Raw genomic sequence first — 27,039 nt, forward strand, 5'->3', positions numbered from 1 at the left:
AGAGAGGGGACACTATGCAAGTTAGTATGTGAAGGGAGAGAGGGGACACTATGCAAGTTAGTATGTGAAGGGAGAGAGGGGACACTATGCAAGTTAGTATGTGAAGGGAGAGAGGGGACACTATGCAAGTTAGTATGTGAAGGGAGAGAGGGGACACTATGCAAGTTAGTATGTGAAGGGAGAGAGGGGACACTATGCAAGTTAGTATGTGAAGGGAGAGAGGGGACACTATGCAAGTTAGTATCTGAAGGGAGAGAGGGGACACTATGCAAGTTAGTATCTGAAGGGAGAGAGGGGACACTATGCAAGTTAGTATCTGAAGGGAGAGAGGGGACACTATGCAAGTTAGTATCTGAAAGGAGAGAGGGGACACTATGCAAGTTAGTATCTGAAGGGAGAGAGGGGACACTATGCAAGTTAGTATCTGAAGGGAGAGAGGGGACACTATGCAAGTTAGTATCTGAAGGGAGAGAGGGGACACTATGCAAGTTAGTATCTGAAGGGAGAGAGTGGACACTATGCAAGTTAGTATCTGAAAGGAGAGAGAGTTGTACACCCCTACATGGGATTCAGTTGGTGGAGTTTACCTGCGGCTGCTGTATCGGGGTCCCTGCCTTGGCGGTCAGCCTCTAGCCATTGGTACAAAGCTATGGTGGAGGCACATGCAGAAAAGGGACAGAGGAAACAAACAAAAAAACAGCCCATGTCAAAACAAACGCAAACAAAGCACACAAAAGCAAAATGAATCGATGATTAAAGCACGATGAATGAGACAAGCAGGAACATGAAACGTAAGTCTGACACATCAAACCAGAACATAGCAACATGGGAAATAAACATGGCAAGTCCCAATAGTCTCAAACAGCTTCCTTTCCTTCACGACCACTGATCCAACAACATTTGATAGGTATAAGCAATACATTATCAATCTATCCAGATCGTATATGTATCAGTGGTAGTGAAGGAGAAGAGACACACTGGAGAGGCAGGCGTGTGAGAGTACTGGGGACAGACAGAGTAAATGTATTAGCATGTTGCAGTGACAGTGTGACATGATGGCGCAGAGGGTGCAGTGGCTTATGGCTTATCGTTAGTTAGTGAGCAGCAGGCTGTCTGGCTGCAGGCTGCAGACTGGACCATGTCATTAGGATGACATTCCCTGGCAAAGTCAAAGCAGAAGCAGCCTGCCCAAACCCCGGACCTGTGGTGTAGCAGAACTCACAGCTTCAGCCAAGCACCACGATACATTTAGTTTCCTGTAGATTTCCTGACAGACTGACCAGGTGAATCCAGGCGAAAGATATGATCCTTTATTGATGTCACTTGTTAAATCCACTTCCATCCGTGTAGATGTAGTGAATTTAATGGCTTAAAAATCCTTCTTTAACCTTTGAGACAACTGAAACATGGATTGTGTATGTGTGCCATTCAGAGGGTGAGTGGGCAAGACAAAATATTTAAGTGACTTTGAACAGGGTATGGTAGTAGGTGCCAGGCGCACCGGTTTGTGTCAAGAACTGCAATGCTGCTGGATATTTCATGCTCAACAGTTTTCCCGTGTGTATCAAGAATGGTCCACCACCCAAAAAACATCCAGCCAACTTGACACAACTGTGGGAAGCATTAGAGTCAACATGGGCCAGCATCCCTGTGGAATGCCTTTGACCAGAGTGGAGCCACCGGTGTGTGTTTGTGCGTGTGTGTGTTGTCTCTCACTGAAGGGATCGGCCCTGAAAACCCGAGCTCTACAAACACACAAGCCCAGGAGACTGAAGGGTCAATATGGGGTCATTATGACACAGCGTCTCTCTCTCTCTCTGCCAGACTTTGATTATAGCACAGCAATACAGCAGCACATTGTGTCCGCTGGCCAGGTGTGTGTGTGCGGGGGCTGTGTAATGACAGACCCTGAGGTTAGCACTTTCTGAACCATACTCCTCCCTATTGTACAGCTTTATGACAGCAGCACAGGGCTCTGTCAAGTCATTACAGCGGTCACTATCATTACTCCAACCCTGACATGGAGATCACACACACACTACAGCATGTACGCATACAGGCAGGCACACGCCAACCGAATACCTCTAAATCTAGGTAATATAATGCCATAGCATTTATCACATTTGTAGGCTGCAATCTATGCACTTTCTATCTCTCCCTCCCTCTCCCCCTCTATGTCCTTGTCCTTCTCTGCTGCAGACACATTCTTTATCCCAGTCTCTATTTACAGAATAGTCTGCTTTGTATACAGCTTCAAATCTGTTGTTTTGATATGTCTGTTGTAACTGAACTGGAAGATGGTTTATATAGAATGATGCTGATGAACTGGGATAAGAGAAGATAAGAGTCCTCATGGGCACGCGCACACACACACTGTGAGAAACACACACACACACAGTGAGAAACACACACACAGTGAGAAACACACACACACACAGTGAGAAACACACACACACACTGTGAGAAACACACACACACACTGTGAGAAACACACACACACACTGTGAGAAACACACACACACACTGTGAGAAACACACACACAGTGAGAAACACACACACACACACACACACAGTGAGAAACACACACACACCAAAACACAAAGGGGAGGGCTGTCTGTAACTGATGGTGACCTTCAGGTGTGTATGTCTGCCAGGCCACTGTGTGTGTCAGTCAGCACCACACTGTGTGGTGTTACATGGGGCAGGGCTCATGGATACACACTCACAGAAACCTACACACATATACGCAGACAGAGATGCTCGCTCACGTGGATACGCTCACAGAAACCTACACACATATACGCAGACAGAGATGCACACTCACGTGGATACACACTCACAGAAACGTACACACATATACGCAGACAGAGATGCTCGCTCACGTGGATACACTCACAGAAACGTACACACATATACGCAGACAGAGATGCACGCTCACGTGGATACACACTCACAGAAACGTACACACATATACGCAGACAGAGATGCTCGCTCACGTGGATACACACTCACAGAAACACACACACATATGCAGACAGAGATGCACGCTCACGTGGATACACACTCAATGAAACGTACACACATATACGCAGACAGAGCGGCACGCTCACGTGGATACGCTCACAGAAACGTACACACATATACGCAGACAGAGATGCACGCTCACGTGGATACACACTCACAGAAACGTACACACATATACGCAGACAGAGATGCTCGCTCACGTGGATACGCTCACAGAAACGTACACACATATACGCAGACAGAGATGCTCGCTCACGTGGATACACACTCACAGAAACACACACACATATACGCAGACAGAGATGCTCGCTCACGTGGATACACACTCACAGAAACACACACACATATACGCAGACAGAGATGCACGCTCACGTGGATACGCTCACAGAAACGTGCGCAAACAAAATTGATCTGTTGTCCCCAATAAAAAGCTAGTTGTGAGTGATTGTAATGATTAGAAATGATATGAGGATCAATGTGCAGCGGTATTAAGCGGATTACCCATCGGGCTGGAATGGGTTACGGGGTCCTATTGGGATTCTACTGGGAGACCAGGCTCAATGAAAACCAATCCCAATTAGTTGACTGTTTTGTCGTTAGGCTGTTGTTCGACAGAGATTAAGCCGAGCAGTAACAAATATATGCTCCCATCTCAGTGAACTAATCCATTGCGGAGGCCTAGAAAAAGCCAATATGTTTGATCCAAAAATGTGGTAGGAGGCGCCACATGGAGGGTGTGACGTAAATGCGAAGCCTACAGAGGCATGCAGAGGGCAAATCAAGCTCATCGCCATGCGCCTCCAAAATGTTGTAACAATGTGGAGGGCTCTGTATAGCTCCACATGGACATGATTTGTTGACGGTAGGTGGGGGGCGGTACATCCTGTATAAACACAAACTCACGTCCTTGACAACAGCTCTGCAAAGCGCAAGAAGTATGAACGCCCTGACTTCTGCTGAGACCATAATCACCCTAAATTCTGCATGGCCAATGCAGACGTCAGATTGACCATGCGCCCAGATGCACAATGCACTTCTCTCTCCAGAATGCGCTCTCTCCTGCCAATGTGTGCATATCCACCGTTCCACAACTTCCTTGTGTGAATTGTTCGCATTTGATTGTCAGTGTATGTCAATTCCCCCATTACATATATCAACAGTCGTACATTTATTACATTTACATGTCATTTCTAATCTACAACGTTTGTTACTTTGGTTACAGTTTATTTCATTCCATTTACGAGTTTTGGTTATTTAGTCATTGTCTTGTTTGGAGCGCTCCTATCAATGTTGAGTAAGGATGTGCACACATAGAAGTAGGCCTATAGGCTACCTGGCCTGATTGTACATAGAAGTAGGCCTATAGGCTACCTGGCCTGATTGTACATAGAAGTAGGCCTATAGGCTACCTGGCCTGATTGTACATAGAAGTAGGCCTATAGGCTACCTGGCCTGATTGTACATAGAAGTAGGCCTATAGGCTACCTGGCCTGATTGTACATAGAAGTAGGCCTATAGGCTACCTGGCCTGATTGTACATAGAAGTAGGCCTATAGGCTACCTGGCCTGATTGTACATAGAAGTAGGCCTATAGGCTACCTGGCCTGCGCAGAAAAGAGATGTGCTCATTTTGGGATCTGATTGGATCTGATTGGCTTAACGCACCACCACTAACGACCTGTGGAGCTTCTCAGAGTAGTGTTTTCTTCACCTCAAACGGCAAGCAAACTAAGTCTGTTTTTTACATCCATTGAGATTTACAATAGTTCCTCAATGTATTTGAAACATCTTCCCAGCTCTCTCCCTTTCGATAACCACTCAGCGTGCGATTTATAGCATATTCATTTTTAATCCGGATATTTTCTACCTGCAGGCTGCAATGTTTTTATCTGTTGGCTTTAGGTAGGCTATTTTCACATAGTTGGCGAATGCAATAGAAGTTACTTTTTAGGTTTGTATCATTTTCATTTAGATTTAGATTTATTTTATTTTTATAAAACCACATGACAATGATTTTGAGATATCAAGACGTTATAAATTAAACTGTTTCATAAAAATGTGCATATGAAAACCATAACTGGCATGCAGATAGGAAGAAATGGTAAGATAAATTAGCATTCCACATGAGAAATGTTGCCAACTCCTTGTGTAGCCTATTACCAGCCATTAGGAGCCGGAGGAGAATAGTTGGGTCAGGTTAAGGTTTGCATATAGTTGATTTTAATAAAAAACACATAGGGTGTGTATATATGAAAAAATACACGTTTAAACATGTCAATCAATCGATTGGTCAAAAGAACAGACGGCTTTTGGTCGACCAATTTTTTTTTTTGTCTGGACAGCCCTAGCACACACATATATACAAACACGCTAGCAGATCAATATTGTGTGTGTGTGTGTCCTGTTGCTTCACGTGAGAAGTGGAACCGTGACCACAGTTAACAGGATTAAACACCACATGCAGATTCATTTAGACTCACACACCAGATAACAGCTCAGTCGTCCACTACACTGACAATAGTCACACACGCAGACAAACACAAATGAATTAACTGAGGAGAAAGCCTTAGAAACCTGTCCGTCTGTGACTGAAGCAAAAACACAAACAATCCCATAATCACACTCGACCTGCCATCACTCGCACGTACACTTACTCCTGGGAACGAAGAGCTTATTTTATTTCAAAATAGCAGCAACACTTATTCAACTTCACATCAACTACATGTTTTCACAGTTTAATTCCCCTCTTCATTTTCTTCTTCAAAGTCAGTGGGAGGAGAGCAGGGGCATCCCCTCTCATTCTCCCATAGTCCAGACAGTGTCTGGTTGCCATGTCAACCCCTAGAACAGGGAAAGCAAATAGCCCCAACAGAGCAGTCCCATTAAAAGTGAAGAGCAGCCGTCTAGATACATAGTACAACGCCAAGGCTACATTACCTCTGTGAGGAAAACCCTCCCAGCACACTGCCATACGGTCTGCTCATTCCAAAAAAAAAAAAATATTATACTTTTTTTTTTTAAATCAGGAGGCCACAGCTTGTGTGTGATGTCTTCATTTCTTGTTCTTTTTATACTTTTGGATTTTGTGTGTATAGTTATTGTATTGCTAGATATTGCTGCACTGTTGGAGCTAGAGGAATAAAATTTGCACCTGCGATAACATCTGCAAAATGGTGTACGCGACCAATAAACTTTGATTTTGATTTGGGCTTCTATATTGCACTCTATATCTCCCCTTCTTTCATTCTCTCTCTCTGTCATTCCCACCCTCTCTCTGTCTCTTGTTCTTTCTCTCTCGCGCTCTCCTTTGTTCTTCCACTCTCTCAGACACAAAGGACACAGTGCAGATTGAATCACACACCTGTTCACCAGTGTTTTCCCCTGTTGTTGTTTACGTTGAGCCACCTGGTTTTCCACTATACCTTCATGCCACGTGAAGTCACTGAAAGTTACATTTCTCTCTCTTTCTGTGCTCCTATTGCTCATAGAGAAATTGACACTTGGGACATGAAGTGAAGCTAGTTCAGCAAGCTAACCTCGCACAATGAGTAACCTTGCATTAGCATCAATACAATCCAATCACAATTCACATCTGCTTTATATAGACCGTAAGATAACCCCCCCCCCATTTCCCTCCATCCCCCAGTCTCTTACTGGTTATTATACTGTAGTGGTTGGCAGTCTATAGCTGTCTATAGCCATCTCTTTAATGTCAGGCAGCTCATCAACTGCTCTGATCCAGGGCTGGGCAGTGTTCATCAGATCTCACTATGGTCCATAAACCTGGGACATTTTGGATGGGAGACCATTACATCACAGCACAAGGCCTGTAAAACAATAACCGTAAAAGTGTATGCGTGTGTGTCTGTTGGGAATCTGCTACCTCAAAGAGCAACCAGCTGAGGAGGAAGATTGCTACTGTTAAATGAAGCGCACACACACAAACACACACGGAAAAGTGGAGGACAATAAGTGACAGTATGACCTTTGACACAGAGTAATAAGGAAAAAACCTGAGATTCATCATTGTGTTCCCCCTGCTGTCAGTGTGACAGGTCGACTGAAGTTCAGAGGTGGGAGGTCAAAGGGGCAGATAAAGACAGTGGATGTTCCACAACATTCCCGAGGACAGCCTGTGCTTTGTCTCTGCATAGCACACAACAGGGGGAGCTGTGCATGTATTATAAAATACAATCATGATAATCTACTACACTTTGATGTGTAGATGTGTAATTCAGGAGAACAAAAGAAAAGACATGGGATATAATACATTGAAATCCTACATCCATTTGAGCTCTGATCAGTCAACGCGAGGCACAATAAAACCTATAGGCCTATAAACCTGGGAATGTCTTAGAAATCACTTAGAAAAACATAAGTACTGCATGATGTGACTAATAAGTCACTAATAAAGGCATGCACTCTGGTGGTAAGGCTCTGGTGGTAAGGCTCTGGTGGTAAGGCTCTGGTGGTAAGGCTCTGGTGGTAAGGCTCTGATGGTAAGGCTCTGATGGTAAGGCTCTGATGGTAAGGCTCTGATGGTAAGGCTCTGATGGTAAGGCTCTGATGGTTGCACTACCAGCGGAGAGAGAGAGACAATTCCATTGCTGCTCTGCTTGTGTAGCAAGAAGGTTAGGAGATAGTTTATCAATGGAAATTGGAATTAAAATGTCAGAATTAAACATGAAATGAGAAAGAAAGGCTACAACGACCAAAAGCCAACAGGTAGGCTGCTATTTACACTATAATCTGAATGGAGTTGTTGTTATGTGTAGGATAACTGTAGAATGGTGAGAAGTCATTATGGCTAGCCTCAATTAGCCTAGTTAGATAGCTTCTCTCGATTTGATTCAGTCAAGACAGGTAGTACTCTGTAATCAGATGGGATGATAAATAACTAGCAAGAAGTTAGTCTAGCGTGAGTCAACAGAAGTTGCAGTCTCTCCCTCCATCCTGTGTGTTTCTCACACACGCACACACACACACACACACACACACACACACACACACACACACACACACGGGCCTCTACACCCTAACAGCTGCTCGCTCTTTGCCTTTTGAAACAGGACCTCTAACTCCCCTCACCATTTGTCCTCATTCAGAATATTCAAATTCCAGCATGAAGTGTTTAGAGAGTGATTATAGGGACACTAGAGCGCTTGGTACCGGGTCATTAACGTGGGCCGTTAGCCAGATTGGTAGGCTACCCATCAGCGCCATTCATTTGCGCAGTTTTGGATTGGGATTACCGTGACCAACGGTCACAGGGAATTTGTCTGTGGTCATGACTGCTGGTGCGGCGGTAATACGGTCACCGCAACAGCCCTAGTCAGAGCCAGACCCGAACATCTGACAGACAGAACGTGAGCCGACCACAGATCAAGGATTTGGATGGAGTAGTGCAGAGGAGCGCACACAGGTTACCATCTCAAACACTCTCACAACACTCATAAGTGACAACACCTTTAAAACAAGACAAGTAGCCTCCCTTATTCAGGCACTTCTGAAAGTGTCATTTTCACATCTATCTACCGGTAATTGTGATGAGATGAAATCCATTGACAGGTATGAAGTCATGGAACTCTATCCAATGTGCTCATGCATTTCATGGCCTATCAAAGGCGGCAAAAGCCATTCTCTCTCCAACACCCTCTCATTCCTTCTCTTCTCTTCCCTACCTACCTCTCTCTCTCTCCAACACCCTCTCATTCCTTCTCTTCCCTACCTACCTCTCTCTCTCCAAAACCCTCTCATTCCTTCTCTTTCCTACCTACCTCTCTCTCCAACACCCTCTCATTCCTTCTCTTTCCTACCTACCTCTCTGTCTCTCTCCCACTCTATTCCTTCCCTCCTCTTTCTCCCAACCTCTACCTCTCACATTGTCCCTCCATGACACACATCATAATTTGCGGTATTTATTTCCATCCATAAACAACTAAAGCCACACACACACGCACACACACACATATTCTCCCTCATTACGAGGGAGACCCCATCTCCCCCTTCAGCATCAGCACCCAAAACACTAGCCAATTACAGCAGCAATCAGCTCATCTATACAATCAGAAAGTCTCATTCACACCCATCACTATACACACACACACACAATGTAGCTCCAGACGGTGATGTATAATGCATGCGTTGTATTCAGCAGGCTGGGCTGCAGGGTGTTCATACGTGCTATACTGAGGGAGACTATAGTAGACAATACATGCAGCTGGGGATGGCAGCCACAGAGAATGACTGAGAGGCTTTGTTGCCATGACAGAGTTGGCGTCTGTTAGATGTGGCTGTAGCCAGTGTGTGTGTGTGTGTGTGTGTGTGTGTGTGTCTCTGTGTGGCTGTAGCCAGTGTGTGTGTGTGTCTGTCTCTGTGTGTACGGCAATGTCTGTATATGCATGCATGCATGCATGCATGCATGCATGCGTGTGTCATTGGGTTGAATCAGCTCTGTGGGATCGTAGCAGACAGGGTTGCTTTGTGGGTGGTTGACAACACAGTCTGTCCCGATCGTCACCCAGCCCTGACAGAGACGGGAGCCAGCACTATGAATGGATAGATGTGACATTCTGCAGTAGGGTCCATCATGACAGACAATCCCATTGGCTTCTAGACTTTAACTTTAAAAAGCATCTCCATATCGGAGTGTCTCCTGAATACATTATGCCACTATCCTCAGTGAATGAAGCCGGTGAAATGACAGAGTAGGAACAAAGAATTCAGAGGAAAATGAGACATGTACATGTTGTAAAATAAATAAAGAAAGCTTTAAGTCATGATTTACGACTAATACAATTGCAAGACTAATAAAATGGTATTATTACAGCTAGTAACATTTCATGATTTGGCAAACATTTTCCTTCCCAAGCTAGGAACAGTAGCTCAGTGTTAAAAGTTAGCTGTGCTACCTCCTGCAGTGCTGGCCCTGTTCCCATTGGCCCATTGGGTTTCTGAACACATTCCAGTATGCACCAGACCAGCACCTGTTCAGACTGGGCACTGGGCCTAGTCAGGATATACACACACACAAATACACACAGAGATACAAAGACAGGCGAATGAAGCCACACTTTCTCATACATGATCATGTACAATGCACATACAACTCTCCCCCCATAACCTCCAACCACAGTGCTGGACCCACCCAACCAAGACTGTCAGTGCTACAGTGCTGAACCCACCCAACCAAAACTGTCAGTGCTACAATGCTGAACCCACTCAACCAAGACTGTCAGTGCTACAGTGCTGAACCCACCCAACCAAGATAGTCAGTGCTACAGTGCTGAACCCACCCAACCAAGATAGTCAGTGCTACAGTGCTGAACCCACCCAACCAAGATAGTCAGTGCTACAGTACTGAACCCACCCAACCAAGATAGTCAGTGCTACAGTGCTGAACCCACTCAACCAAGATAGTCAGTGCTACAGTGCTGAACCCACCCAACCAAGATAGTCAGTGCTACAGTGCTGAACCCACTCAACCAAGATAGTCAGTGCTACAGTGCTGAACCCACCCAACCAAGATAGTCAGTGCTACAGTGAAACCAGCAATAGAGCAGCACCACATCTGTTTCCTGGCAACAAGATAAACGGGTAGAGGGCAGAGTCGCCACCTTGTAGTCTCTTAATTATCATGAATGATCTAAACATGAGGGGTCTTGATGTGTTTGGCCGGATGTGTGTGTGGGAGAGTGTGAGACGGAAGATCAGTGTGTGCATGAATACGTTGGTGTGAGTGTACATCTGCTTTCCGCTTGCTTGTTTGTCAGTGGCAGCGTGTGTGTGTTGTCACAATGGTCATGTGTCACAGCCCAGATTAGCCTGGCTCTGATGGCCCTATTCAGCCCTCTATTGATCTGAGTACGGTGCTGTCACCACTCTGTCATTCTCTCAGCCACTGCTTTGTCCCCTCTCTCCATGGGGGGGGGGGGGGGGGGGGGGGAGAAGAGAGGCAGGGAGGGAGGACAGGGGTAAAACAGAGGGAAAGAGAAATGCGAGCCCGGGTTAGTGGGAGGAGGGTGAGGAGAACGCGAGAGAAAAGAAAGGAAGGGGGGAAGGAGCTGGTGTGTGGATGACTCCTTTTTATTCAGGCACATGCACCACTCTCCCAGGGGTCCTTTATGAGCCAGGTTGAGTTATCCCAGCTTAGTGACTCACTGTAACATGATCCTATGACAGGTCAATTAGAAGGTGTTGCTGATCCCTATGCTTAATGTGGAGGTGTAGCTGAGGAAGTGAGTGAGTACAGGTGCAGCTTAATAAAACACTGTTTAGACTATAGGTATAACAATCATCACAAAACAAAGGAAAGAACAACCCATTAATCAACACAAGACGCATTTCTACACCCTGTAATAACTGACGGCTCTGAACAAAACAGAGGGGAAAATATGGCACACGTGTTTGTGATGTGGGATTTAGGAGGGGGAAAAGGAATCCGCAACAGATCTTTTATCCCTGCTAAGCTGGGTTCACCACAGTGGAACCTGTCCGACATTCTTTTTGCGTGACACAACGGCTTCATCAGCCCCGTTTGTTTAGGAGAGAGAGGGGAGGGGAGGGAGAGAAAGATGGAGCTTTAAAGTGTTGGAGAAAAGAAAAGAAAATGACGGTACAGGCTGTTTCAGGAGTGATAAACGGATATAAACAAAAGTAAAAGCCACTCCAGGAGGGGTTTAGTACTTCAGGGCAACATCACTGGAGTCTGAGACACACACAGGCAGTCCTGTGTTTGTCAGTGGTGCACTGGGGAGTGAACATGAAGCAGGAGATGGACAGAAAACGTCTACCCATCCTGGAAGTGGGACCTGATGAAAGGGGGAAACAGACTGACCTGTGGAGAAAGGGGCGGCTATTAGCTACCTGTCCTAATTATGATATGAGGGCAGGAGCAACATATAATTAAGCAATTGAATGAGGGCAGTAGTGACGGCTGTTTTCATGGTAGCAGTGCAATAACAAGGTGATGAAAACGATGACGATGATGACTGGCCTGAACTGACTCAAGTGTCCACCAAGCTGAGTGTATTCAGGTGGCCAGGTGTTCCTCTAGAAGAGTCATCTAGGTTCAGTAGGTTCATGTCGGGTTTATATAAAAAGCTCATGTAGGTTCATCCAAATGTTTATTTCCACAGGGGTAGAAGCCAGCTGCAGTAGAGTACAGCCTGACTGACCCAGCCTCCTGTCGAAAGACAGAGCGAGGTGAAAGGAGAGAGCCTGCCAGGAGGAGAGAACACTGAAGAGGGAGGGCGGAATTGTTGGACTGAGAAATACAGAGACCAAGCAAGTGAAATGGCAGTTGGAATGTGAAGGGGGGGAAAAAAAGAAAGAGGGAGCGAGAGAGCCTTAGAGGACGAGCACAGAGCAAAAGGAGACCCGAGTGAGGGAGTGTGTGGATGAAAATGTCAAAGAGAGGGATAGACGTAGGGAGAACAAAGGAGAGTGAGTGAAAGAGAGAGAGATAAAGAAGGAAGTGAGAAAACAGCTGTAGAGTTCAGTGTAGTGTACACTAGGGAGAAGTGCCAGCTCTCAAACCTCCAGGGGCAAACTCTGCCAGCCTGCCTGACGTTTCCACCATCCCAAAATAACCAGCCACAAACAGCCAGCCACATTCCATATAAACATTTCCCTTCCCTTCAGTTTATCTTTGTCATTATCTTGCCCACAAAAAGCCTAGCAATGCCATTCCTGCAAAATAAACAGTCTTTCTGTCAAAAAAATAGGATATACAGTATAATGGCAGACGGGAGGTTTTGATTCAAGTGTAAAGGATTGTTATATTTCTACACCAGTAATCACATGCTAGATTGTTCATGATCACTTTATTTAAATCAAATCAAATATATAACAGTGGTAAAACTGACGCTGGCAGCACATTTCAATTCCTCAGAGGCAGATTGGCCCTCGGCACTTGAGGAGAGGGAACTGTCATCAGTTAGAGGTGGGGGAGAAAAAGAGAGGGGGAGGAAGACCGAGAGAGTGCGGGGGGAGAGTGTAGAAGAGCGAGAGGAACTAAACATCCTTGGTTGGCCCTCAGACTAATTACGGTAGTATTACGGAGCCTTCTGTAGACTAGTTCCTCCCCACAGTGCTGTACACACTTCCATGCAGCATGACCATTTAAGAGCCTTCTGTAGCTTTTTAAGTGCCCCTATCAGCCCAACAAGAGCTGAGATCACACAAACAGGCACATTGAATGCCGGTGTTTGATCCATTCGTCTCTAAGAGCTGTCCGTAGTGTCAGTGAGGGCTCTGAAGAAAGGAAACTATTTCTTAAAATTACTATACTTGTGCATTGAGAAAATATGTGTTTTCTTTGAGTGGCTGTGTGCGCGTGAATGTGTGTGAATGTGTGTGAATGTGCGTGAATGTGCGTGAATGTGCGTGAATGTGTGTGAATGTGTGTGAATGTGCGTGAATGTGCGTGAATGTGTGTGTGCATAAAGGGTCAAACATGTTGCTGCCTCGATGCTTCCAAAAGGCAATCAACTGACAGCCAACATAAATGACCTAAATATAATTAGGCCTAGGCAGAGTGAGAATGGGACTGTAGTGGTGGAGGGGGTGGGGTCTCTCTCTACCGAACAACCCATCCACCCCTACGGCATAATATGTTTTGCTTAAAGGCCGTTGGTTACCATGGCAATCTGTTACGCATCCCGACGCTCTGTGAAGAGACTAATGGCCCTGGATGAAGTGAGGTTACATCATCTCGTTTCAACCCTATAAACGCATTTTAATTGCATCACCCCAATAGAAGCCCCATGGCCACCTCAGAGAGGGGTACCTGTATGTTGAGAGGAGTGGACACATGAGTTGATTGACAACCAAAAGACAATACTAAGGTAATTTCATGACAAAGGAGAGAGAGAGAGGGGTCACTTTTATTACAGAGAGTGAAAAAGGTATGAGTGAGAAAGGAGAGAGAGAGAGAGTGTGATTGAAATGCCCTTGATGAAGGAGGGAGGGTGAATATGGACAGTTGCATAAGGCCCTCCAGCCCTAGGCCTCATACTGTGGCCTTCAAATGGAAGAATGAAAAGTGAAGGGGAAAAGTGTAGAGATAGAGAGAGAGCGACAGAGAGAGAGAGAGAGAGGGAGAGAGAGAGAGAGAGAGAGAGAGAGAGAAGTGTGTGGGTGGTGGGTAGGGTCAAATCAAATCAAATTATATTTGTCACATGCGCCGAATACAACAGGTGTAGTAGACCTTACCGGGAAATGCTTACTTAATACAGAGAGAACAGTCTGACTAGGGTGGCTGGAGTCTTTGGCAATTTTTAGGGCGTTCCCTGGTATAGAGTTCCTGTATGGCAGGAAGCTTGGCCCCAGTGATGTACTGGGTCGTTCGCACTACCCTCTGTAGTGCCTTGCGGTCAGACGCCGAGCAGTTGCCATACCAGGCAGTGATGCAACCTGTCGGGATGCTCTCGATGGTGCAGCTATAGAACTTTCTGAGGACACATGCCAAATCTTTTCAGTCTCCTGAGGGGGAATAGGTTTTGTCGTGCCCTCTTCACAACTATCTTGGTGTGCTTGGACCATGTTAGTTTGTTGGTGATGTGGACACCAAGGAACTTGAACTCTCAACCTGCTCCACTGTTATTTGCCTCGAAGCGAGCATAGAAGTAGTTTAGCTTGTCTGGTAGGTTTGTGTCACTGGGCAGCTCTCGGCTGTGCTTCCCTTTGTAGTCTGTAAAGGTTTGCAAGCCCTGCCACATCCGACGAGCATCAGAGCTGGTGTAGTGGGATTTCTTACAAGCTTCCGGGTTAGAGTCCCGCTCCTTGAAAGCGGCAGCTCTAGCCTTTAGCTCAGAGCGGATGCTGCCTGTAATCCATGGCTTTTGGCTGGGGAATGTACGTATGGTCACAGTGAGGAATTCCGGAACATATTCCAGTCTGTGCTAACAAAGCAGTCCTGTAGCTTAGTATCTGCTTCATCTGACCACTTTTTTATTGATCTAGTGCTTCTTGATTTGATTTTTGCTTGTAATCGGGAAACAGGAAGATAGAAATATGGTCAGATTTGCCAAATGGAGGGCGAGGGAGAGCTTTGTATGCGTCTCTGTGTGTGGAGTATAGGTGGTCCAGAGTTCTTTTTCCTCTGGTTGCACATTTAACATGCTGATAGAAATTTGGTAAAACTGATTTAAGTTTCCCTGCATTAAAGGCCCTGAAGTACTAGGAGCGCCGCCTCTGGGTGAGCGTTTTCTTCTTTGCTAATGGTGGAATACAGCTCATTCAATGCTGTCTTAGTGCCAGCCTCTGACTGTGGTGGTATGTAAAACAGCTACAAAGAATAGAGATGAAAACTCTCTCAGTAGGTAGTGTGGTCTATAGCTTATCATGAGATACTCTACCTCAGGTGAGTAATAGCTTGAGACTTCCTTAGATATCGTGCACAAGCTGTTATTTACAAAAATACATAGATCGCCACACCTGGTCTTACCAGACGTTCTATCCTGCCGGTACATCCTATAACCATCCAGCTGTATGTTGATGTTGTCATCGTTCAGCCACGACTCCTTGAAGCATAAGATGTTACAGTTTTTTATGTCCCGTTGGTAGATTCATCTTCCGCATAACTCGGCAATTTTATTCTCCAAAGATTGTACGTTTGCTAGCAGAATGAGGGAAGAACGAGGAATGGGGGTTCATTCAATCATCAAACAAATTCTCAGAAGGCAAATCATGGGGATCGGGGCCTGATCACACAGATCACGGGGATCGGGGCCTGATCACACAGATCACGGGGATCGGGCCTGTTCCAGAGGAAGAAGTGCCTCCTTTCGCGTTGGGCTCGTCAGAAAAAAAGGATTCTGCTAGTCCGTGGTGAGGAATCGCAGTCCTGATGTCTTGAAGTTATTTTCGGTCATAAGAGACGGTAGCGGCAACATTATGTACAAAGTAAAATAATAAAATAAGTTACAAACAACGCAAATCAACGAACAAAAAAACACAATTGGCTGAATTCTTCTCCAGTGACATTTTAGGGTAAATAATTTGTTCACCCCTAAATGTTTATACAAACAGACAAAGAATCCCCTTGTTTAATGTCAACAGTCCACAACTATCTTGTGATGCTTACTGCTACAGATGGCCAGAGAGGAAACAGATCACTGAGCCCTAACGACACCTGAGCAACTGTGTGTGTGTGTGTCTCTCTCTAAGGCAACATGCAAATTAACAATCTGTGTGTTCATCTGTTGGCACAGATTGCAGCATCCTGCAACAAGCTGAAATAGCATGCCACTTTACATAGAGCAGCTCTCATAGACTGAGGCCTCAACAGTGGAATATAAAGACAACATCCACCATACAACTTGACTACAGATGGATAAGATGTGAAGGAAAGCTGAGAGAAGAAAAAGAGAAAATATATGAGAAAAGAGATTAAATAATGGTGGATGGATTAAGGCTTTCAGAAATCAGAACCGGAACCAGTTGTAATTCAGCACATCATCCTCCACGAGCCAGCACTACAAGCCACCATCACCATCCTTCACATCAGATAGAGCTGTAAGATAATACAGCTGGACTTCCCCCATCATAATGCCACTGACACCTTTCATCAATCACCATGGCGTGGAGCTCTGTGTTCACCAAGGCCCCATCAGATCTCATACAACAGTCCATCTGTCTCCATTACAAGCAGGTTGTGAAAACGCACATTGGTGACAAAAATGTACTTTATGTTATAAAATAAATTTGATTATTCCGTAACCTAATACATCCGATAATAAGCACCGAGCTCTGTTGATATAGCAGTGCCGGTTTCTCGTAAACAACTTTTGAGGATTTTACATTTAGTGGTCGACGCCTTCGAAGTTGTTTCCAAGGGTCGCAAAATGCTAAGCTGAATTAAATGTAAAAGGCTTTGAAAATAAAATGATTGGTATATTCTCAGTGCTCCGTTGACATTTCAAATAAAAAAAATAACAATTTCACAGAGTTAAGGTAACTTTCGTGAAAAATCTTTAGAATTAATATGAAACTTGTATATGAAAATACTACGTCTCCATCTTCCCTCTATATTGTTTTATGTCCTGTGGATTCAGAATTTTCTACCACTTTTTTCATCTAGCCTCCATTGATTAGTGCTTTTTAAAGTCAATTCGTTTTTGGTTCGCAAATTTTTTTTTCTTCTTCTGTTTCGATAATAAATTTAAAAAAAACATTAAATGCATTATTAAATAATGACAAAAATTAATGGAAATTCCAATGCTAAAAATTGTTCAATTGCAATACATTACAATCAACTGCCAAAACATTGGAAATATTCCATTGTCTCTGTCAGGTCCACATCGGGTAGACAGCAATCGAAAAATAGGATATTACTAAGAATGAATTAAATATTTTGTTTTTATTTAATAACTTGATTCTTTTTTATTCCATCATCATCTCATCTCTGCTCAGGCAGCAGCCAGCCAGCCAGCCAGCCAACATTCTCCCTGCTCCCCATACTTCACTGTCTAGTCATCCTATTTAGCTGGGCTAGCCTGCCTAAGCATGCTGCAGAGCTGCCCAACCATCATTTTTCTAGTTTTTCAAAGTAGCTAAGGCATATTTTCACGAACTGTCTCTATCCCTCTCTCTCGTCGTTGTGTTGTGTACTTTTCCTCTCTCATGCGGTCTGTGTGAATTTAACCTAATGTAGCAGGCGTACAAGTGTATCCATCTCTGTCATAGTAGTTAATACCACATTTCTGCGCTGAACTTGACTGAGTATATTTGCTTAAATGAAAACTACAATTCCCTTCAGCTCAGCATCCCACTCTCTCATGAATGATTTGATTTCTCCCTAGAGAAATGACGCGGTGTGCCCAGAAAAACCTGAATTCAAGTAATTGAACAGACGTCGGTCAAATGGTTGTTTAATCCCCCCCCCCGATCCATTGAGGGTCAAGGGTTGACTTGATCCATGTTACACAAGCACTACAATGAATACTATCAAAGGATAACAGACAGCACCACCCCTAACCCTAACGTATGGGAATAATCTATGTTCACTCTGAATAGTTCAGTACAGCCCTTTGTTATGGTCTACTGTAACATTCATCTTCATGTAACCTACAGCATATAACACATAAAAACAAGGCCATCACAAAGATTAACTGAAACACACATAAAATATACTTATTGACGTCACTGATGGAGTGCTAAGGTTTTGAAGGTCTACACCAGAAGGTATTGGTGGTAAGGAGGAAGGTATATAGCGGGTGAAACTAAGCTGTTCATGTTGAGTGCAGGGAACACGGTCGCATGTAGCAGTACTGATAAGGGGAGAAACCGTTGAAGGATCATATCACTTATCTCCCTGCCTAGCAAGAATGATGCCATGTTTAGAGATAAGGAGGAGACTCCATCCGAAGTGGGGTACGAATACCACCACGGGGGAAGCCAGGTCTGTGTCTGACTTACAGCTGTGTCGACCCTTTGGGAAGAATGCAACTTGGTTATTTACTTGGATAATTAAGAACCTAACACTACAGAGAACATGGACAGACTGCCGCTAGGTAGTCAGTCTGACGTTTACGGTCTTGATCAGCACAGATGCAACCAGGGTACCTAACGCATAGTGCCTTTTGTAACAAGCTCGGTCAGTGCGGCCAACAGATGGACACAAATTAGGCAAAGAGGAGCAGAGTTAGGTACAACAAAAGAGCTTATTTCCCTGGGTGGGGAAATTAGGCTTTCAGAGAACTTTACACTTTGTGTTTCATCCAGGACAACACACAATGACATTAGTGTTTGCCCTGATAAATGTTTAACAGCTGGAGGGAGATTACGCCCATCCACATATAAAGTAGCTACTACTGTTCATTCACAATCTCGACACTCCAATCCATTTTCATTTTAACAGCGGAGTATTACAGACTCCAGCCAATTCCCTCTCAATGGAGAGCAGGTGGTTCGGAGAGAGCCAAGAGCAGCGAGATATTTCAACTGAACTGAACGCAGAATGTCTCTGTCAGATTTTGTCCAGTACATTTGTCAGATAGGAAAATAACGAATCTTTCTAAAGTCTCGCAATTCATGGATTTAGGTCTATTACAAGATTAAACACATTTCTAAGAAGCAGGAGAAAAGAAACTGACCACATCCAACCCCTCCCTCCTACTTTCCTCTTCTCAATGGAAGCGCTCTCTCCAGTCCAACTCCTCAACACCAAACTAATCTATACTGTCACGGTATAGGAGCTTTTTTTATTTTGCTGAGGGTGTGTTACAGAAAAGAGCATTAGCAGCATAGAATCACAGTCCTCCAGCAGTGTGAATGTCTACATACCAAATGGCACTATTTCCAATAAAGTGCACTACTGTTGACCAAAGTCATATGGGCCCTGGTCAGAAGTGGTACAATATTTAGGGAATAGGGTGCCATTTGAGACAAGACCAATGTGAGTAAAAATAGAACCCAGTGACTGAGGTTAATCTGTGCTGCCAGACACTGCTACTGACTGACGGTTCACTACAGGATATATCAAACCAAGACTGGGACTTGCACGAAGACAAAAATCAAAAAGCTATTCCTCAATGTTATTTTTCATCACAAGCCTAGATGCTCTTTTAATCTCATGCTCTGCCCTTGCCCTCTTGTGCACTCTACCCGCCTCATTCTCTCACTTTCCATCTCCCCATCTTTCCCTCCCTCCCACCTCTCTTTTCCTCCCTCCCCATCTCTCTCTCCCCGTCGCTCCCCCCCATCTCTCCCTCCCCCCCATCTCTCTTTTCCTCCCTCCCTCCCTCCCTCCCTCCCTCCCATCTCCCACATATCTCTTTCTCTCTCACTCTCCCTCCCTCCCCCAAATCTCCCTCCCCATCTCTCCCCCCCCCCATCTCTCTCTCCCCCTCCCTCCCCATCTCTCTCCCTCCCTCCCCATCTCTCTCCCTCCCTCCCCATCTCTCTCTCTCCCTCCCCATCTCTCTCTCTCCCTCCCCATCTCTCTCTCTCCCTCCCCATCTCTCTCTCTCCCTCCCCATCTCTCTCTCTCCCTCCCCATCTCTCTCTCCCTCCCCATCTCTCTCTCCCTCCCCATCTCTCTCTCTCCCTCCCCATCTCTCTCTCTCCCTCCCCATCTCTCTCTCCCTCCCCATCTCTCTCTCTCCCTCCCCATCTCTCTCTCTCCCTCCCCATCTCTCTCTCTCCCTCCCCATCTCTCTCTCTCTCCCTCCCCATCTCTCTCTCTCTCCCTCCCCATCTCTCTCTCTCTCCCTCCCCATCTCTCTCTCTCTCCCTCCTCATCTCCCTCTCTCTCCCTCCCCATCTCTCTCTCTCTCCCTCCCCATCTCTCTCTCTCTCCCTCCCCATCTCTCTCTCTCTCCCTCCCCATCTCTCCCCATCTCTCTCTCCCTCCCCATCTCTCTCCATCTCTCTCTCCCTCCCCATCTCTCTCCCTCCCCATCTCTCTCTCCCTCCCCATCTCTCTCTCCCTCCCATCTCTCTCTCCCTCCCCATCTCTCTCTCCCTCCCATCTCTCTCTCCCTCCCCATCTCTCTCTCCCTCCCCATCTCTCTCTCCCTCCCCATCTCTCTCTCCCTCCCCATCTCTCTCTCCCTCCCCATCTCTCTCTCCCTCCCCATCTCTCTCTCCCTCCCCATCTCTCTCTCCCTCCCCATCTCTCTCTCCCTCCCCATCTCTCTCTCCCTCCCCATCTCTCCCACCAAGATTCCTACTATTTATCCTCATCATCAGACAATACAAACACCAATAAAATAGACCATCTGATTGAATTTCATTCAATGTAGACACTCACAAATTTGGAATGCTCAGTGCTTGCCACTTCATTGTACAGGTAGCCTACACAAGGACAATCCACCACATCACTACTGTCAGCAGATCATTAATTATATTTCCATGGAGCAGACAGCAGAGGTCTAATGTATGTTTTACATAGAAACAGAATGGCTAGAACAGACAGGGTTCTTTGTTAGCGCTAGTCCTGCATTGCCAGCCCATTGTCCCTCTCTGTGCCATCCTTTTCCATAATCGCCGCTCTGTATGAATCACCAGCATATGACGGGGAAGAGACAGTCCTAGCCAATGATTACCCACAGTCTTTATGACTGCCGTGACACCGCCCCCCGGAGATACTTATTACATGTCTTCATCATGGGGGTGTATCTGTAGGCCACTGAGGAGCCCTTAGAGAGAGCAGCAGAGGCTGTCAACATGAGACTTGTAGGGACAGCCTGGGGACTGTGTGTGTGCACGCGTGTGTCAATGTCCTGTGCAAGACACAGAGAGAGAGCGAGACAGAGAGAGGGAAAGAGAAACCGAGAGATCAATGTGTCCTATCTGATTGCGATCACATATTGTTTACCCAGCGTGTTCGTCACAGGGCACAGGTCGCTGGATGAGTTGGAGCTCGGTCAAAGAACAAAGTCAACATGACCGGCCAGCTAAGCATCACCAGACAGACATAAACACACCCACACTCTGTCGAAGGCACACATCATGTTGAAAGATCGAATCCCAGCAGCCACAACAGAGAAAGCCTTCCAAGTAATCCCTAGCAGACCATACTGTGAACCAATTAGATTTATATTCTGGGGGATGTCATGGCGAATAGATGTTCTGGAATGTTCTGAGGGCCTGCTTGTTTGTTGGAGGTTGTCGTTTTCCTACTGGACTTCTGGACTGGACAGCCAATGTGACTCGGCTTTAGTCTCCATCAAGACGTTGAATCAACTTTACTGTCAGCTACACTGGAGCCCTTCAAATATATTCACAAATTATCTCAAATGTATCTAAGTACATTTAAAACCGATATTAAAATAGAGATTCATACATGTTGACATTTCACGGATTCTAATAAAATGTAACGTTTTTCGAGTTAAACTGTAGTTGAGTGAATGATTACTGTGAGTATGAATGGAGTTCAGGCCATGAAACTGTGTGTATACTAATTTACAAAGGCTGACCTAATCAGATAAGAGGAAATTGTCTAGGATCAAATAGCAGGGTCAGGCCCAGAACAGAAGATGGACGAGGTGTGATTCTGACATCTGGCTAAACAAAGAGAGAAGCATGGACATTCCACAGGCTAAAGGAGGGAAACTCATTGGGGTTATAAAATGTGTAGTTGGGGAGGTGACACCTACAAGAGGGTGGTGACCAAAAGGAGGGAAGAGTATAAGATGCTTTGTGAACTTTCTAAATGTATGCACTCAGCTGACTGTCTCCTTGGTATTAAACACTTGAAACGTCTCTTGAGCTTTTGGTCTCAATTCCTTATTGCAAAGAGGTTGCAATAGCATTTTCCCTTTTAACACATGACATAAAAATGCTTGTTGGACAGATTCACAGATGAGAAAAGGGCTCGAAAACCACATCTGCCACACTAAGCCCACAGATATTGCATGTCTGTGAACATAACACACTCTAGCAATCTCTATAAAAACATGCTTCTCTTCTCATTCATCAACTTGTCTGGCTGGCACACAGAAATTATGTAAGAAATAATCCCTGACTGTCCAGTAGCATGGCCTTACACTTGCGATGGCCCTGTCGCAAGGCACCACCAGCACCCCTGTAGCCTACCACTCCCCTGGGCTGTAATCTATCATGGGAGACGGCCCTGGATGGCTGCCGTGGTGATGGCTATCGGGTGTTAGTTACGTAAGGAGATTTACAGCCGGCGCCCCTGATATAACAGTTATTATGAGGAGGAGGCTGGGTGCTGTTCTGCTGACGGTGTGACCCGTGTTGCTAGGGACGCTGGGCGGTGTAGTATTATTATCATCCTGTGATTGATGGAAATGAACCAGCGTGCATTAATTAGCTCTTCATCTGACAGGGACTTTCCCCCTCGCTTTCATCCAGAAGCATCTTTCTTCTTCTGCATTTCTATCTCTCTCTTGCCCTTCATAAATTCTCTCCACCTCTTCTCTGTTCTTCCTCATTTGATTCTCCCAAGAGATGACTTTCTCTTGCCTGTCTCCCTAAGTCCCCACCTCCCTTCACCGTCTGTAACCCTCTCATTCTTTCTCCCTATGGCATATCTATTCATCTCTCCCTATGGCATATCTATTTACCCTATGGTACTCCCGATCACGGACAGTTGTGATACAGCCCGGGATTGAACCAAGGTCTGTAGTGACGCCTCTGGCACTACGCTGCGCCATTCGGGAGCCTACATGTAGCGGGTAGGCTTTGCCTGGCTACCCAGACTCCTTTCTCCGTTCAAATGCTATGCCACGCTCACTGACGTTTGTTTTTGGTTATTACCATAGTCTGGATATTACCATACTCCCCAACCCTTCACCGAATATGAACACATTCGGGCCATCCGATTGGTCCCAGAAACCAATGGGTTGGGCCAGAGCCGGAACACACGGGGTGAAGCGGCGTTTTCGAAGTACAAAATTGGATTTGATACTTTGATTGGTTATAGACGATCCAATCGTTGACCAATTTGTTTTCACCACAAACCACGTCACCCAAACAACTTTAAATATGCCAGATTCAGACTAAAGTCTGTCGCGAGCGACAGAACAGATGAAGGATTTAGCATGAGGAGTCAGGCTAGGATAGGCTACCACTGATTGTCATATATTGTGGCTTAACTGACGTGGACTTGTATGTAACATACAACCAGGATTCTCATAGTTGAGCAGAGTGTACAGACTGACTCATTGTAGAAAACCACAGGAAGTCTCCAAGTGCTCTTGAGATTGACAATATAACAATGGCACTCTACAGTGTCTGTTCAAGTCCAGCTTCAATCCCTTCCAAAGGGGACATATTCCTAGAACAATCACAGCCATAGTGGCTTTTAAGAGCATACATGTCTTGTCCAACAAGAGAAGAGTGTCACACAACACTCCAGTCATTTGACTGTCAGATGAGGATTATTGAGGCATAGTTATTCCACTAGCCTCTTCTCCTCAAAGTGTAAAGCTACAATATTTGGTTACAGTGATTGACAGCATATTCCTGTGGCTCTCACTTCTATTATGGCAGTTCATTTGTTCCTAGTCAATAGGCTTCTCTGCCAGTACTGTTTGGACACAGATAGCGGCATAATAATAACTGATGGAAACAGAGAGAGTGAAATGTCAGATAGTGACATTTCCATATGCGGACCGCCTCACAAACATACAGTACCAGTCATTCAAGGATTTTTCTTTATTTTTTTTACTATTTTCTACATTGTAGAACCAAAAGCAGTGTTAAACAAAACAGAATATATTTTATATTTCTTCAAATAGCCACCATTTGCCTTGATGACAGCTTTGCACACACACTCTTGGCACTCTCAACCAGCTTAAAAAAATATTTAACCTTTATTTAACTAGGCAAGTCAGTTAAGAACAAATTCTTATTTTTAATGACAGCCTTGGAACAGTGGGTTAACTGCCTTGTTAAGGGGCAGAACAACAGATTTTTACCTTGTCGGCTCAGGGATTTGATCTAGCAACCTTTCAGTTACTGGTCCAGCGCTCTAACCAGTAGGCTACCTGCTGCCCCAGGTAGCCGAGGAATGATTTTCCAACAGTCTTGAAGGAGTTCCCACATATACTGAGCACTCAACCCAAACCATTGTCGTGGAAATCCTAACACAGGAACACTCAAAGTCAATCTTAAATGAATCATTGTCTATTTGTCAGCGCGCTGGAGAGGTTCCAACCAACACAATGCACCATAGTACACGCTGCACAATGCACCATAGTACACACGTCTGTCAGAAAACTCTTCGGGGCAGTTCCAACAGTTGTCTTTGCATTATTTAGCATAATTGATTCATCATTACCGTTCTGTTTCATTCATGTGACCGACCAATACTGTTTCATAACAGACAAACATAACATAACAGACCAACAGATGTGACAGACCAACTCCTCACGAGGCTTCTTTCTCTCTAAGCTGAGACCTCGAAACGGAGATATCTTTCATTCGTTCTCAAAACACGGTTGTTCGCTCTCAAAACAATGTCTGGGCGTACTGCCAAATTGCAGCTGCTGATAGGTGTGATTTGAACAGTCAACCACTTGCATGAACACAGACATCGGTTTACAGAACAGCACATGAAGAGAACACAAAAATGATTTACGAATATTATTAGTTATAAGAATAGGACAAACATTAAAATGTCCCTTAAACCATCTCAATTGGGTTGAGGTCGGGGGAATGTGGAGGCCAGGTCATCTGATGCACCTCTCCATCACTCTCCTTGGTCAAATAGCCCTTACACAGCCTGGAGGTGTGTTTTGGGTCATTGTCCTGTTGAAAAACAGATGATTGTCCCACTAAGCGCAAACCAGATGGGATGGTGTATCGCTGCAAAATGCTGTGGTGGCCATTCTGGTTAAGTGTGCCTTGAATTCTAAATAAATCACAGACAGTGTCACCAGCAAAGCACCATCACATCTACTCCTCCATGCTTCACGGTGGGAACCACACACGCAGAGATCCTCACAAAGATGTGGCGGTTGGAACCAAAAACCCTCAAATTTGGACTCCAGACCAAAAGACAGATTTCCAAAGGTTTAATGTCCATTGCTCGAGTTTCTTGGCCCAATCAAGTCTCTTATTATTATTTGTGTCCTTTAGTAGTGGTTTCTTTTCAGCAATTTGATCATGAAGGCCTGATTCATGCAGTCTCCTCTGAACAGTTGATATTGAGATGTGTCTGTTACTTGAACTCTGTGAAGCATTTATTTGGGCTGCAATTTCTGAGGCTGGTAACTCGAATGAACTTATCCTCTGCAGCAGAGGTAACTCTGGGTTTTCCTTTCCTGTGACGGTCTTCAAGAGAACCAGTTTCATCATAGCGCTTGATGGTTTGTGCGACCGCACTTGAATAAACTTTCAAAGTTCTTGAAATTTTCCAGATTGACTGACCTTCATGTCTTAAAGTAATGATGGCTGTCCTTTCTCTTGGCTTATTTAAGCTGTTCTTGCCATAATAAGGACTTGGTCTTTTACCAAATAGGGCTATCTTCTGTATACCACCCCTACCTTGGCAAAACACAACTGATCGGCTCCAACGCAATAAAGAAAGATATTCCTCAAAGTAACTTTTAACAAGGCACACCTGTTTGAAATGCGTTCCAGGTGACTACCTCATGAATCTGGTTGAGATAACGCCAAGAGTGTGCAAAGCTATCATCAAGGCGAAGGGTATGTTGATTTGTTTAACACGTTTTTTTGGTTACTACATGATTCCATATCTGTAATTTAATAGTTTTGATGACTTTACTATTATTCTACAATGTAGAAAATATTAAAAAAAGAAAGAAAAATGAGTAAGTGTGTCCAAACTTTTGACTGACCCTGTATGTTGTTTAACTTCCAGAGATGTAGAAACATAGTTTTTACCACAGGATGAAGACAGGTCCGCTCATACAAATAGCTGCGTTATATGGAACACCACAAACCTCAGAGGTATTAAACAGTAAACATGATCCGTAACAGACAAAAGGTGGCACTTCAAAAATAACCGAGGACAAAACACACATTACCTTCCGATCAACCTTCATGTCTTCACCTAGTACCCATTGTGGACTGAGTCATTTTAGTGTAGAAGAAAAAGACAAATTGGAAGAAAACGCGACAGAAAAGCAGCAACACAGTCAGTGTCACTCCAGAACAATCAATCTACAAAAGCTGTAAGAGAATCTGCTAGAAGCTTATAGCCACAGAAATGTGATTTCATCAATAGCCTACTAACACTGAACACCACTATCTAAACAAGGCTCCTAGGCCACCAGTATAAATAACGTTAAGCCTCTGGCTGGCCTTACCAAAACCAACAACTCCCTGTCCCATTTAGGCTGGGTTTCTGTACAGCACTCTGTGACATCGGCTGATGTAAAAAGGGCTTTATAAATACATTTTATTGATTGATTGATTGAAGACATTTTGGTTGAATGCATTCAGTTGTGCAACTGACTCGGTATCCCTTTCATTTCTTCGTCCCTCACCCACTACACCCCATTCTCCCACGTCTGCTGTTGCTGAGCCCAGGGAGAGAGGGAGCATATGGGAGACCGGGTCAAGGGTCAAATGGG

General features: G+C 44.9%; 1 protein-coding gene across 10 annotated transcripts in view; it reads right to left on the bottom strand.

Annotated features, from left to right (window-relative positions):
* LOC109896301 (DENN domain-containing protein 5B-like) overlaps positions 1 to 27,039 on the bottom strand; it is a 70,159-nt gene that overhangs the window by 37,317 nt on the left and 5,803 nt on the right. For 7 of the 10 annotated variants that reach the window (XM_031831838.1, XM_031831839.1, XM_031831840.1 and 4 more), the window contains exon 2: positions 588 to 647. The exons of the other annotated variants lie outside the window; for them this stretch is intronic. In XM_031831838.1, coding sequence (XP_031687698.1) covers positions 588 to 647 — 60 coding nt within the window. The remainder of the gene's footprint in view (positions 1 to 587; positions 648 to 27,039) is intronic. 10 annotated transcript variants of the gene reach the window in all.

Source organism: Oncorhynchus kisutch, linkage group LG9, assembly GCF_002021735.2.
Source record: "Oncorhynchus kisutch isolate 150728-3 linkage group LG9, Okis_V2, whole genome shotgun sequence".
NCBI lineage: Eukaryota > Metazoa > Chordata > Actinopteri > Salmoniformes > Salmonidae > Oncorhynchus > Oncorhynchus kisutch.